Source organism: Pseudophryne corroboree, chromosome 1, assembly GCF_028390025.1.
Source record: "Pseudophryne corroboree isolate aPseCor3 chromosome 1, aPseCor3.hap2, whole genome shotgun sequence".
Lineage (NCBI taxonomy): Eukaryota > Metazoa > Chordata > Amphibia > Anura > Myobatrachidae > Pseudophryne > Pseudophryne corroboree.
In genome coordinates this window covers 256174983-256187394 of record NC_086444.1, presented here as the reverse complement: position 1 = coordinate 256187394, position 12412 = coordinate 256174983, and the positions used below count along the sequence as shown (strand labels likewise).

At 48.8% G+C, this 12412-nt stretch overlaps 1 protein-coding gene across 4 annotated transcripts in view; it reads left to right on the top strand.

The window, feature by feature from the left end:
* The first annotated feature begins 704 nt into the window (after nucleotides 1-704).
* Nucleotides 705-12412, top strand: part of CEP120 (centrosomal protein 120) — a 254609-nt gene continuing 242901 nt past the window's right edge. For 3 of the 4 annotated variants that reach the window (XM_063964219.1, XM_063964220.1, XM_063964218.1), the window contains exon 1: nucleotides 1323-1347. Coding sequence is in view for 1 of the 4 variants with exons in the window: in XM_063964221.1 (XP_063820291.1) it covers nucleotides 911-959 (49 nt within the window). In the remaining 3 variants the exon portion in view is untranslated. Of the gene's footprint in view, nucleotides 960-1322; nucleotides 1348-12412 lie in introns of those variants that run through there. The other variant, XM_063964221.1, reaches the window with a different exon arrangement.

Here is a 12412-nt window from a genome sequence, read left to right as displayed (position 1 = left end):
GCACAACTCTACAGGGGGCAATACTACTGTGGGCACAGCTACAGGGGGCACAACTGACCACGCACCTTCTCCTTGAAGCCACACTCCTATTTTGTCGCTCTGGGTGCCACAAGGTCTAGATCCGGCCCTGTATGCACATATACTTTTGCTTTCTATACAGCCTCTTGTAGATTTGAGGAGCAAAAAAACAAACTCTTTATTTATTTTAATTGATTTGGTAGAAGGACCATAAAACTAATGGTATTTTATGCAAATGAAAAGTATTCTAAAATAAAAAAAACAAGACCGAATATATGGGGTGCAGCATAAATACTGATACTGTGATGTCGAATTTTGATGAGCGAAAAGATGTTAAATGTGAGGGGGGAAAAATCGGGAGTACATACAGTAGTGAGAAAACTTCAGCAACAAAGGGGTTAATTAACTTTTTGTTGCCCATATCAGACATGGCTCTAATAATCATTATAAACCGTATGTCATGTGACTTAATTGTCCAATCATCTGGGCCTCTGCCTGTTGAGTTTGCAACCTACAGTCACAGCAAATACGCATAATGCGGAACGAAATAATTCCGGAACGTAGAGACCCGCTGCAGTTTCCTCATGTTCTCCTGCAGCCCTCTCGGAGACGGAGGACAGGGCCGGAGGAGGAGGTGACTCCGACATTGCCAGCTCCCCGGCAGTTATTGGCAGCCTGGCACCAGCTAGCAGGGAGCGTGGTTACATGCTGTGTGTCTGGCGGACACTCGGTTGCCAGGCGGAAGTAGTTGGTAGTCAGGGGGCGGGGACTCGCTGTGTTTGTATTCAGAGAGAAGCGGCAAATAAGGCAGCGGCGGCGGGTGACAGTTCCCCAGCCAGACCAGGAGCTGCACCTGACCAGCGCGGCTGCATCTCCCCGCTTCTGTACAGTCATGGGGCCCAAGTCCGAGCAGCTGCTCATCGTCGTGTCCATCCTGGAAGGTAAGGCCCCGGTATAAACTCACACACAGTATGTGCTGGGGTAATAACAGAATCCCCCAGTGTCACATCCTGCCATGAATGTAAGGCAGAGGGAGGGTACCTGTAGCACTTCTCCTGCTAAAGAACTACAAGTCTGAGCATTGCATAGCAAGCTGCCAGAACATGCTGGGATTAGTAGTTCTACAACAGCCCTCATCCAAGCCCCCTCTCTGTCTGATGTGTATACTGAGCTTTCTCTCTGTGACAGGGTCCTCTGCCTGGTGCTGTATACTGGCTGTGGATCTGATTGTGTATTAGTAACAGCTGCTGATGTCCTGTTATCTGCTCAGATCCTCCTTATCCAGGTCTGATGCTTTACACCAAAACTCATTCAGAGTTGTGTGTTCATGTAAGGTGGCCTTGCACTGTGGTTTGGCTATATGGACAGATATTTCTACTTAGAGCAGGGAATGTTTTTTTTTTTTTTTTTACCTACATGTTCTGATGGCATGCATGCTACGATGTATTCTGTGCGTTTTCCATGTGTTTTTTGTTGTTGTTGTTGTTGTTGTTGTTGTTGTTGTTTTGTGTTTATTTCTATGGTGCGAGTCCGCCACACTAGATCTTTGGAGAAAGAGTTGTGCATTTCTAGAGCAAAGTTCTGTGTTATTCAGTGCTGCCAGTGTAGCTACACTTGCTCAGTGTCATTGACAAATGACCAGATCTCTAGTTAAGATGAAATGAATGGTTTGGTTGTTTGCCAGGAGGACTGCATGACAAGGTGATAGAAAACCGGGTTTTCCAGGTAAAGAAATACGGCGTGTGTGACCGGAATGTATATGGATTAACGTAGCAGTGGCTGCGGATCGTGAGTTTGTTGCATTTCTGAAACTGAAAAACTCACATGTCTTTTGTTTGTGTTTCCACTATTATTTGAAATTGGTGACTTTGTTCAAGTAGTAGACTTTCCCAGAAATATTTTAGCATTCGCTGAGCAACTGATAATTCCCACAGTAACCAAATCTGCCTGGAATGATGGTATAATACTCACAATATTTTGATTTGTCAGAATTTATAAATTTATATATCTGGGATAATATAAATAATTTATTATTATTATTAATATAAATATATATATAATTTTTTTTTTTTTTTAAATATATATAATCCAAATAGATGTCTGTTTTTACCACAAAGACTACATCTATGTGAAAGTTATCTGACAGCCTGATCGTCGAGATGTATAACAAAATTCTTTAAAAGGATTAAAGGGAGTAGGAGATAGGTATAAAAAGGGACAGTGACTTTATATATTTATTTTTCTTGACCCTGCAGAAGGGTTTACACATATAAGTAATCTGAAATGAAAGCATTGCTGTTTTTTTTTCTTTATCACCCTGCCATATGGTTCACAATAATAATCACTCAGGGAGATAAAGTCAGCACCAGGAAGGTTTAGTATTACTGCACCTACAAATAGTCTTTTTTTTTTTCTTTTTTTCTTTTTAAACAATATTTCTATCACCTGAGTTCCCCTCTGGGATTTGTAAGCATCTGGTAACTAAACTAACATGTTGACAGTATAACCTGAAATCCATAGAGGGATGTCTTTGACATCAGTCTTCCTGCATCAGTGACAGGAACCTCACATCACTACTGTGTTATTGGAAAACCTGCTCTTTGCACCTTCTAAAGCTCAGTCTGGGGCTTCCCTTATGCCTTCATTTACCTCCTTAAGGCATGGTTTAATAAGCCACAAGTGTATTATGTTGCTGGCTGTGTACCAGGGTAATCTCTGGCTTTCCAGCTATTTTGGAACTACAAGTTCTATCTTGCCATCTTTGCAGTTCCACAACATTAAAAAGCTCAAAGCACCAATAAAGTAGTGTTATAGACTGCAGACCACCTGCCTTGCTGCTTGTAAACGGTGCTCTCTGCTTTACCTCTGTAGCTTTTCCGGAGCACTGACCGTTAAAGTAAGGATCCTTGCATTGCTATACAAAATACATATCTGGTGTTTTAAGGTTCCTTAAGATACTAAGAAAGTTGTGTTGAAAGGGCTACATTTAAAGAAAAAATAAACTAAACCTAGAATAATTTTATTTCTCTTACGTCCTAGAGGATGCTGGGGACTCCGTAAGGACCATGGGGTATAGACGGGCTCCGCAGGAGATAGGGCACCTAAAAAGAACTTTGACTATGGGTGTGCACTGGCTCTTCCCTCTATGCCCCTCCTCCAGACCTCAGTTAGATCTTGTGCCCAGAGGAGAAAGGGTACAATGCAGAGAGCTCTCCAGAGTTTTCTGTTTTTAAAGAATTTTGTTAGGTTTTTTTATTTTCAGGGAGTCCTGTTGGCAACAGGCTCCCTGCATCGTGGGACTGAGGAGAGAGAAACAGAGCTGGCTTGTCAAGTTGGGCCCTGTTTCTAAGGCTACTGGACACCATTAGCTTCAGAGGAAGTCGGAACACAGGTCTCACCCGGATTCAACCTGACGGGTTTTCACCCGGTGCCGCGCTGCCGTCCTCCTCACAGATGCCGAAGATAGAAGCCAGGTGAGTATGAGAAGGCAAGAAGACCTCAGATCTTCATGAGGTAAACGCGCAGCGGTAAGCTGCGCGCCATTGCTCCCAGTACACACACACACAAGCAGGCACTGAAGGGTGCAGGGGGAGGGGGGGGGGAGGGGAGGGAGGGGGGAAGAGGGGGGGGAGGGGAGGGAGGGGGGAAGAGGGGGAGGGGGGGGGGCGCCCTGGGCAGCAATATTCCTCATTTTGTGGCAATATAAACAGGATTAGGCTGTGGCACAGTAAATCCACAAATCCCCCGCCATTTTTTATATAAGTTTACTGGGACCGAAGCCCGCCGTCGGGTGGGCGGGGCTTGATCCTCAGCACTAACCAGCGCCATTTTCTCCACAGAAACTGCATGAGGAAAAGCTGGCTCCCTGATCTCTCCCCTGCTGAACCTTCACAGGCTGGAAAAAAGAGGAGGGGGGCACTTTGGAGACGCAGTGAGTGGGAATTAAGGATATATATCTCTATCTCTATCTCATATATTCCAGTGTTTTTAAGCGCTGGTGTGTGCTGGCATACTCTCTCTCTGTCTCTCCTAAGGGCCTGGTTGGGGTTTTGTCCCCTTATAGGTTAATCCCTATGTGTGTGGGGTGTCGGTACGTGTGTGTCGACATGTCTGAGGCGGAAGGCTTCTCCAAGGAGGCGGTGGAGCAAATGAGTGGTGTGTCCCCGTCGGTTGTGCCGACTCCGGATTGAATATGTTGAATGCAAGTGTGGCATCTTCACATAAAAGGCTTGATAAGGCTGAATTAGGGGGGACATCAGGGGGTCAATCCTCGGATTGGACCGACTCACAGGGCCCGTCTGTGTCTCAAAAGCATCCCTTAACACAAGACACTACTACCGACACGGATTCTGACTCCAGTGTCGCCTACGACGAAGTAAAATTGCACCCGAGGGTGAATAAAACCATTCAGTGTATGATGGTGGCAATAAGGGATGTGTTACATATTGAGGATGAACCCTTGGTCCCCGACACAAGGGTACACATGTTTAAGGAAAAGAAACAGATTTTCTCTGACGTCCTAGTGGATGCTGGGAACTCCGTAAGGACCATGGGGAATAGACGGGCTCCGCAGGAGACTGGGCACTCTAAAAGAAAGATTAGGTACTATCTGGTGTGCACTGGCTCCTCCCTCTATGCCCCTCCTCCAGACCTCAGTTAGAATCTGTGCCCGGCCAGAGCTGGGTGCTCCTAGTGGGCTCTCCTGAGCTTGCTAGAAAGAAAGTATTTGTTAGGTTTTTTATTTTCAGTGAGATCTGCTGGCAACAGACTCACTGCTACGTGGGACTGAGGGGAGAGAAGCAAACCTACCTGCTTGCAGCTAGCTTGTGCTTCTTAGGCTACTAGACACCATTAGCTCCAGAGGGTTCGAACACAGGGCCTGACCTCGATCGTCCGTTCCCGGAGCCGCGCCGCCGCCCCCCTTGCAGAGCCAGAAGACAGAAGAACGATGAAATCGGCGGCAGAAGACTCCTGTCTTCATTAAGGTAGCGCACAGCACTGCAGCTGTGCGCCATTGCTCCCACAGCACACCACACACTCCGGTCACTGTAGGGTGCAGGGCGCTGAGGGGGGGCGCCCTGGGCAGCAATTATATTACTAGTGTTCACTCTAGGAGTGAAAAGGGGCAGGGCGCCGGACTCGGGGGCACATGTGCGTCCGAAATGGGGGCGCGGCCACGCAAATTAGGGGGCGTGGCCACGCCTCCGTCATTTTAGGGGGCGGTGCGGCCCACAGACGCTACTATAGAGAGCGTCTGTGGCCGCCGACGTCACTGTTGGGGGCGTGCCCAGCACCTCAGTCGGTGCTGGGCTTCCCCCAGCCCTCTCCCAATGCGTGAATGGATGCATCTATACACGCCCTGAGCGGGCGGCTGTTCTAGCAGGGCGCCGCAAAAGGGGCAGGGCGGGTTTTGCCTGTTAAAAAACGGGCAGGGCGCGGCGCCCTGCTAAAATAGCCTAGAGTGAACACTATATTACCTTTTGGCAAAAAATACACATAATACAGTCTTTTAACTGTATATGTGTAAAAACCCCCGCCATTAAGTTACCGAAAATGTGGGACAGAAGCCCGCCGCTGAGGGGGCGGGGCCTTCTTCCTCAGCACATCAGCGCCATTTTCCCTTCACAGCTCCGCTGGAAGCACGCTCCCCAGGCTCTCCCCTGCAGTATCCAGGTACAAGATGGGTTAAAAAGAGAGGGGGGGCACATAAATTTAGGCGCAAATCGATACAAACAAGCAGCTATTGGGAAAATCACTTTTCTCTGACGTCCTAGTGGATGCTGGGAACTCCGTAAGGGCCATGGGGAAATAGACGGGCACCGCAGGAGACTAGGCACTCTAAAAGAAAGATTAGGTACTATCTGGTGTGCACTGGCTCCTCCCACTATGACCCTCCTCCAGACCTCAGTTAGATTTCTGTGCCCGGCCGAGCTGGATGCACACTAGGGGCTCTCCTGAGCTCCTAGAAAGAAAGTTTATTTTAGGTTTTTTATTTTACAGTGAGACCTGCTGGCAACAGGCTCACTGCATCGAGGGACTAAGGGGAGAAGAAGCGAACCTACCTGCTTGCAGCTAGCTTGGGCTTCTTAGGCTACTGGACACCATTAGCTCCAGAGGGATCGACCGCATGGAACTGGCCTTGGTGTTCGTTCCCGGAGCCGCGCCGCCGTCCCCCTTACAGAGCCAGAAGCAAGAAGAGGTCCGGAAAATCGGCGGCAGAAGACTTCGGTCTTCACCAAGGTAGCGCACAGCACTGCAGCTGTGCGCCATTGCTCCTCATGCACACTTCACACTTCGGTCACTGAGGGTGCAGGGCGCTGGGGGGGGCGCCCTGAGGGCAATATATGACACCTTGGCTGGCAAATCTACATCATATACAGTCCTAGAGGCTATATAGATGTAAAATTACCCCTGCCAGTATTCCAGAAAAAGCGGGAGAAAGTCAGTTGAAAAAGGGGTGGGGCTTCTCCCTCAGCACACTGGCGCCATTTTCTCTTCACAGTGCAGCTGGAAGACAGCTCCCCAGGCTCTCCCCTGTAGTTTTCAGGCTCAAAGGGTTAAAAAGAGAGGGGGGGCACAAAATTTAGGCGCAATATTGTATATACAAGCAGCTATTGGGAAAAATTCACTCAATATAGTGTTAATCCCAAAATTATATAGCGCTCTTGTGTGTGCTGGCATACTCTCTCTCTGTCTCCCCAAAGGGCTGTGTGGGGTCCTGTCCTCAGTCAGAGCATTCCCTGTGTGTGTGTGCGGTGTGTCGGTACGGCTGTGTCGACACGTTTGATGAGGAGGCTTATGTGATGGCAGAGCAGATGCCGATAAATGTGATGTCGCCCCCTGTGGGGCCGACACCAGAGTGGATGGATAGGTGGAAGGTATAAACCGACAGTGTCAACTTCTTACATAAAAGGCTGGATGACGTAACAGCTATGGGACAGCCGGCTTCTCAGCCCGCGCCTGCCCAGGCGTCTCAAAGGCCATCAGGGGCTCAAAAACGCCCGCTCCCTCAGATGGCAGACACAGATGTCGACACGGAGTCTGACTCCAGTGTCGACGAGGTTGAGACATATACACAATCCACTAGGAACATCCGTTACATGATCCCGTCAATAAAAAATGTTACACATTTCTGACATTAACCAAAGTACCACTAAAAAAGGGTTTTATGTTTGGGGAGGAAAAGCAGGCAGTGTTTTGTTACCCCATCAAATGAGTGAATGAAGTGTGAAAAAGCGTGGGTTCCCCCGATAAGAAACTGGTAATTTCTAAAAAGTTACTGATGGCGTACCCTTTCCCACCAGAGGATAAGTTACGCTGGGAGATATCCCCTAGGGTGGATAAGGCGCTCACACGTTTGTCAAAAAAGGTGGCACTGCCGTCTTAGGATACGGCCACTTTGAAGGTACCTGCTGATAAAAAGCAGGAGGCTATCCTGAAGTCTGTATTTACACACTCAGGTACTAGACTGAGACCTGCAGATAGTGCTGCTGCAGCGTGGTCTGTAACCCTGTCAAACAGGGATACTATTTTGCGAACATAAGACGTCGTCTTATATATGAGGGATGCACAGAGGGATATTTTGCCGGCTGGCATCCAGAATTAATGCAATGTCCATTCTGTCAGGAGGGTATTAGAGACCCGACACTGGACAGGTGATGCTGACTTTAAAAGGCACATAGAGCCTTATAAGGGTGAGGAATTGTTTGGGGATGGTCTCTGGGACCTCGTATCCACAGCAACAGCTGGGAAGAAATTTTTTTTACCTCAGGTTTCCTCACAGCCTAAGAAAGCACTGTATTATCAGGTACAGTCCTTTCGGCTTCAGAAAAGCAAGCGGATAAAAGGCGCTTCCTTTCTGCACAGAGACGAGGGAAGAGGGAAAAAGCTGCACCAGTCAGCCAGTTCCCAGAATCAAAATTCTTCCCCCGCTTCCTCTGAGTCCACCGCATGACGCGGGTGCTCCACAGGCGTAGCCAGGTACGGTGGGGGGCCGCCTCAAAAATTTCAGCGATCAGTGGGCTCGCTCACAGGTGGATCCCTGGATCCTTCAAGTAGTATCTCAGGAGTACAAGCTGGAATTCGAGGCGTCTCCCCCCCTCCCCCCCCGCCGTTTCCTCAAATCTGCCTTGCCGACAACTCCCTCAGGCAGGGAGGCTGTGCTAGATGCAATTCACAAGCTGTATTCCCAGCAGGTGATAGTCAAGGTGCCCCTACTTCAACAAGGACGGGGTTACTATTCCACACTGTTTGTGGTACCGAAACCGGACGGTTCGGTGAGACTCATTTTAAATTTGAAATCCTTGAACACATACATAAAAAAAATTCAAGTTCAAGATGGAATCGCTCAGGGCGGTTATTGCAAGCCTGGAGGAGGGGGATTACATGGTATCCCTGGACATCAAGGATGCTTACCTACATGTCCCCATTTACCATCCTCACCAGGAGTACCTCAGATTTGTGGTACAGGATTGTCATTACCAATTCCAAACACTGCCGTTTGGACTGTCCACGGCACCGAGGGTCTTTACCAAGGTAATGGCAGAAATGATGATACTCCTTCGAAAAAAGGGAGTTTTAATTATCCCGTACTTGGACGATCTCCTTATAAAGGCGAGGTCCAAGGAGCAGTTGTTGGTCGGTAAGTGCTACAACAGCACGGATGGATTCTATACATTCCAAAGTCACAGCTGGTTCCTACCACACGCCTACTGTTCCTGGGGATGGTTCTGGACACAGAACAGAAAAAAGTGTTTCTCCCGCAGGAGAAAGCCAAGGAGCTGTCATCTCTAGTCAGAGACCTCCTGAAACCAAAACAGGTATCGGTGCATCACTGCACACGAGTCCTGGGAAAAATGGTAGCTTCTTACGAAGCAAAATTCCATTCGGCAGGTTCCATGCAAGAACCTTTCAGTGGGACCTCTTGGACAAGTGGTCGGGATTGCATCTTCAGATGCATCGGCTGATACCCTGGTCCTTGGAGATAGGGTTATCTCTACTGTGGTGGCTGCAGAGTGCTCATCTTCAGAGGGCCGCAGATTCGGCATACAGGACTGGGTCCTGGTAACCACGGATGCCAGCCTTCAAGGCTGGGGGGCAGTCACACAGGGAAGAAATTTCCAAGGACTTTGGTCAAGTCAGGAGTCGTCCCTACACATAAATATTCTGGAACTGAGGGCCATTTACAATGCCCTAAGTCTGGCAAGGCCTCTGCTTCAAAACCAGCCGGTACTGATCCAATCAGACAACATCACGGTAGTCGCCCATGTAAACCGAAAGGGCGGCACAAGAAGCAGGATGGCGATGGCAGAAGCCACATGGATTCTCCGATGGGCGGAAAATCACGTCTTGGCACTGTCAGCAGTGTTCATTCCGGGTGTGGACAACTGGGAAGCAGACTTCCTCAGCAGACACGAACTACACCCGGGAGAGTGGGGACTTCATCCAGAAGTCTTCCAACTGTTGGTAAACCGTTGGGAAAGGCCACAGGTGTACATGATGGCGTCCCGCCTAAACAAAAAACTAGATATTGCGCCAGGTCAAGGGACCCTCAGGCAATAGCTGTGGACGCTCTAGTGACACCGTGGGTGTACCAGTCGGTTTATGTATTCCCTCCTCTGCCTCTCATACCAAAGGTACTGAGAATAATAAGAAAATGAGGAGTAAGAACGATACTCGTGGTTCCGGATGGGCCAAGAAGAGCTTGGTACCCAGAACTTCAAGAAATGATCTCGGAGGACCCATGGCCTCTACCGCTCAGACAGGATCTGCTACAGCAGGGGCCCTGTCTGTTCCAAGACTTACCGCGGCTGCGTTTGACGGCATGGCGGTTGAATTCCGGATCCTAAAGGAAAAGGGCATTCCGGAGGAAGTCATTCCTACGCTGATAAAAGCCAGGAAAGAAGTAACCGCAAACCATTATCACCGTATTTGGCGAAAATATGTTGCGTGGTGTGAGGCCAGGAAGGCCCCAACAGAGGAATTTCAGCTGGGTCGTTTTCTGCACTTTCTACAGTCAGGAGTGACTATGGGCCTAAACTTGGGTTCCATTAAGGTCCAGATTTCGGCTCTGTCGATTTTCTTCCAGAAAGAACTGGCTTCACTAACTGGAGTTCAGACATTTGTAAAGGGAGTGCTACATATTCAGCCCCCTTTTGTGCCTCCTGTGGCACCTTGGGATCTCAACGTGGTGTTGAGTTTCTTAAAATCACATTGGTTTGAGCCACTTAAAACTGTGGATTTGAAATATCTCACGTGGAAAGTGGTCATGTGGCCTTGGCTTCGGCCAGGTGTGTGTCAGAATTGGCGGCTTTGTCATGTAAAAGCCCTTATCTGATTTTCCATATGGATAGGGCAGAATTGAGGACTCGTCCCCAGTTTCTCCCTAAGGTGGTATCAGCTTTTCACTTGAACCAACCTATTGTAGTGCCTGCGGCTACTAGGGACTTGGAAGATTCCAAGTTACTGGACGTAGTCAGGGCCTTAAAAATTTATATTTCCAGGACGGCTGGAGTCAGGAAAACTGACTCGCTTTTTATCCTGTAGGCACCCAACAAAATAGGTGCTCCTGCTTCTAAGCAGACTATTGCTCGCTGAATTTGTAGCACAATTCAGCTGGAGCATTCTGCGGCTGGATTGCTGCATCCTAAACCAGTAAAAGCCCATTCCACGAGGAAAGTGGGCTCATCTTGGGCGGCTGCCCGAGGGGTCTCGGCTTTACAACTTTGCCGAGCTGCAACTTGGTCAGGGGCAAACACGTTTGCTAAATTCTACAAATTTGATACCCTGGCTGAGGAGGACCTGGAGTTCTCTCATTCGGTGCTGCAGAGTCATCCGCACTCTCCCGCCCGTTTGGGAGCTTTGGTATAATCCCCATGGTCCTTACGGAGTCCCAGCATCCACTAGGACGTCAGAGAAAATAAGATTTTACTCACCGGTAAATCTATTTCTCGTAGTCCGTAGTGGATGCTGGGCGCCCATCCCAAGTGCGGATTGTCTGCGATACTTGTATGTAGTAATTGCCTAACTATGGGTTATTGTTGAGCCATCTGTTGAGAGGCTCAGTTATATTTCATACTGTTAACTGGGTATAGTATCACGAGTTATACGGTGTGATTGGTGTGGCTGGTATGAGTCTTACCCGGGATTCAAAATCCTTCCTTATTGTGTCAGCTCTTCCGGGCACAGTATCCTAACTGAGGTCTGGAGGAGGGTCATAGTGGGAGGAGCCAGTGCACACCAGATATAGTACCTAATCTTTCTTTTAGAGTGCCCAGTCTCCTGCGGAGCCCGTCTATTTCCCCATGGTCCTTACGGAGTTCCCAGCATCCACTACGGACTACGAGAAATAGATTTACCGGTGAGTAAAATCTTATTATTAGCAGTGTAAATCCCTGTGTTATATAGCGCTGTGGTGTGTGCTTGCATACTCTCGCTCTGTCTCCCCAAATGACTTTGTGGGGTCCTGTCCTCAGTCTGAGCATTCCCTGTGTGTGTGCGGTGTGTCGGTACGGCTGTGTCGACATGTTTGATGAGGAGGGTTACGTGGAGGCGGAGCAGGGGCAGATACATGTGGTGTCGCCCCCGACGGGGCCGACACCTGATTGGATGGATATGTGGAAGGTCTTAACCGACAGTGTCAACTCCTTACATAAAAGGTTCGATGACGCAGCAGCCTTGGGACAGCCGGGGTCTCAGCCCGCGCCTGCCCAGGCGACTCAGAAGCCGTCAGGGGCTCATAAACGCACGCTAGCTCTGATGGTAGACACAGATGTCGACGCGGAGTCTGACTCCAGTGTAGATGAGGATGAGACAAATGTACAGTCTACAAAAGCCATCCGATGCATGATTACTGCAATGAAAGATGTATTGCACATTTCTGATATTAACCCGGTTACCACCAAAAGGGGTATTATATTTGGGGAGAAAAAGCAGCCAGTGACTTTTCCCCCATCTGATGAATTAAATGATTTGTGTGAAGAAGCGTGGAGTTCCCCGATAAGAAACTAGTGATTTCTAAGAGGTTACTGATGGCGTACGCTTTCCCGCCAACGGATAGGTTACGTTGGGAAACATCCCCTAGGGTGGACAAGGCGCTAACACGCTTATCTAAAAGGGTGGCACTGCCGTCTCAGGATACGGCCGCCCTAAAGGATCCTGCGGATAGAAAGCCGGAAGCTATCCTGAAGTCTGTGTGTACACACTCTGGTACTCTACTGAGACCTGCTATTGCTTCTGCCTGGATGTGTAGTGCTGCAGCAGCATGGACTGATACCCTGTCAGACAACATTGATTCCCTCGACAGGGATACTATTTTGCTAACCATAGAACATATAAAAGACGTCGTCTTATATATGCGGGATGCACAGAGGGACATTTGCCTGCTGGCATCTAG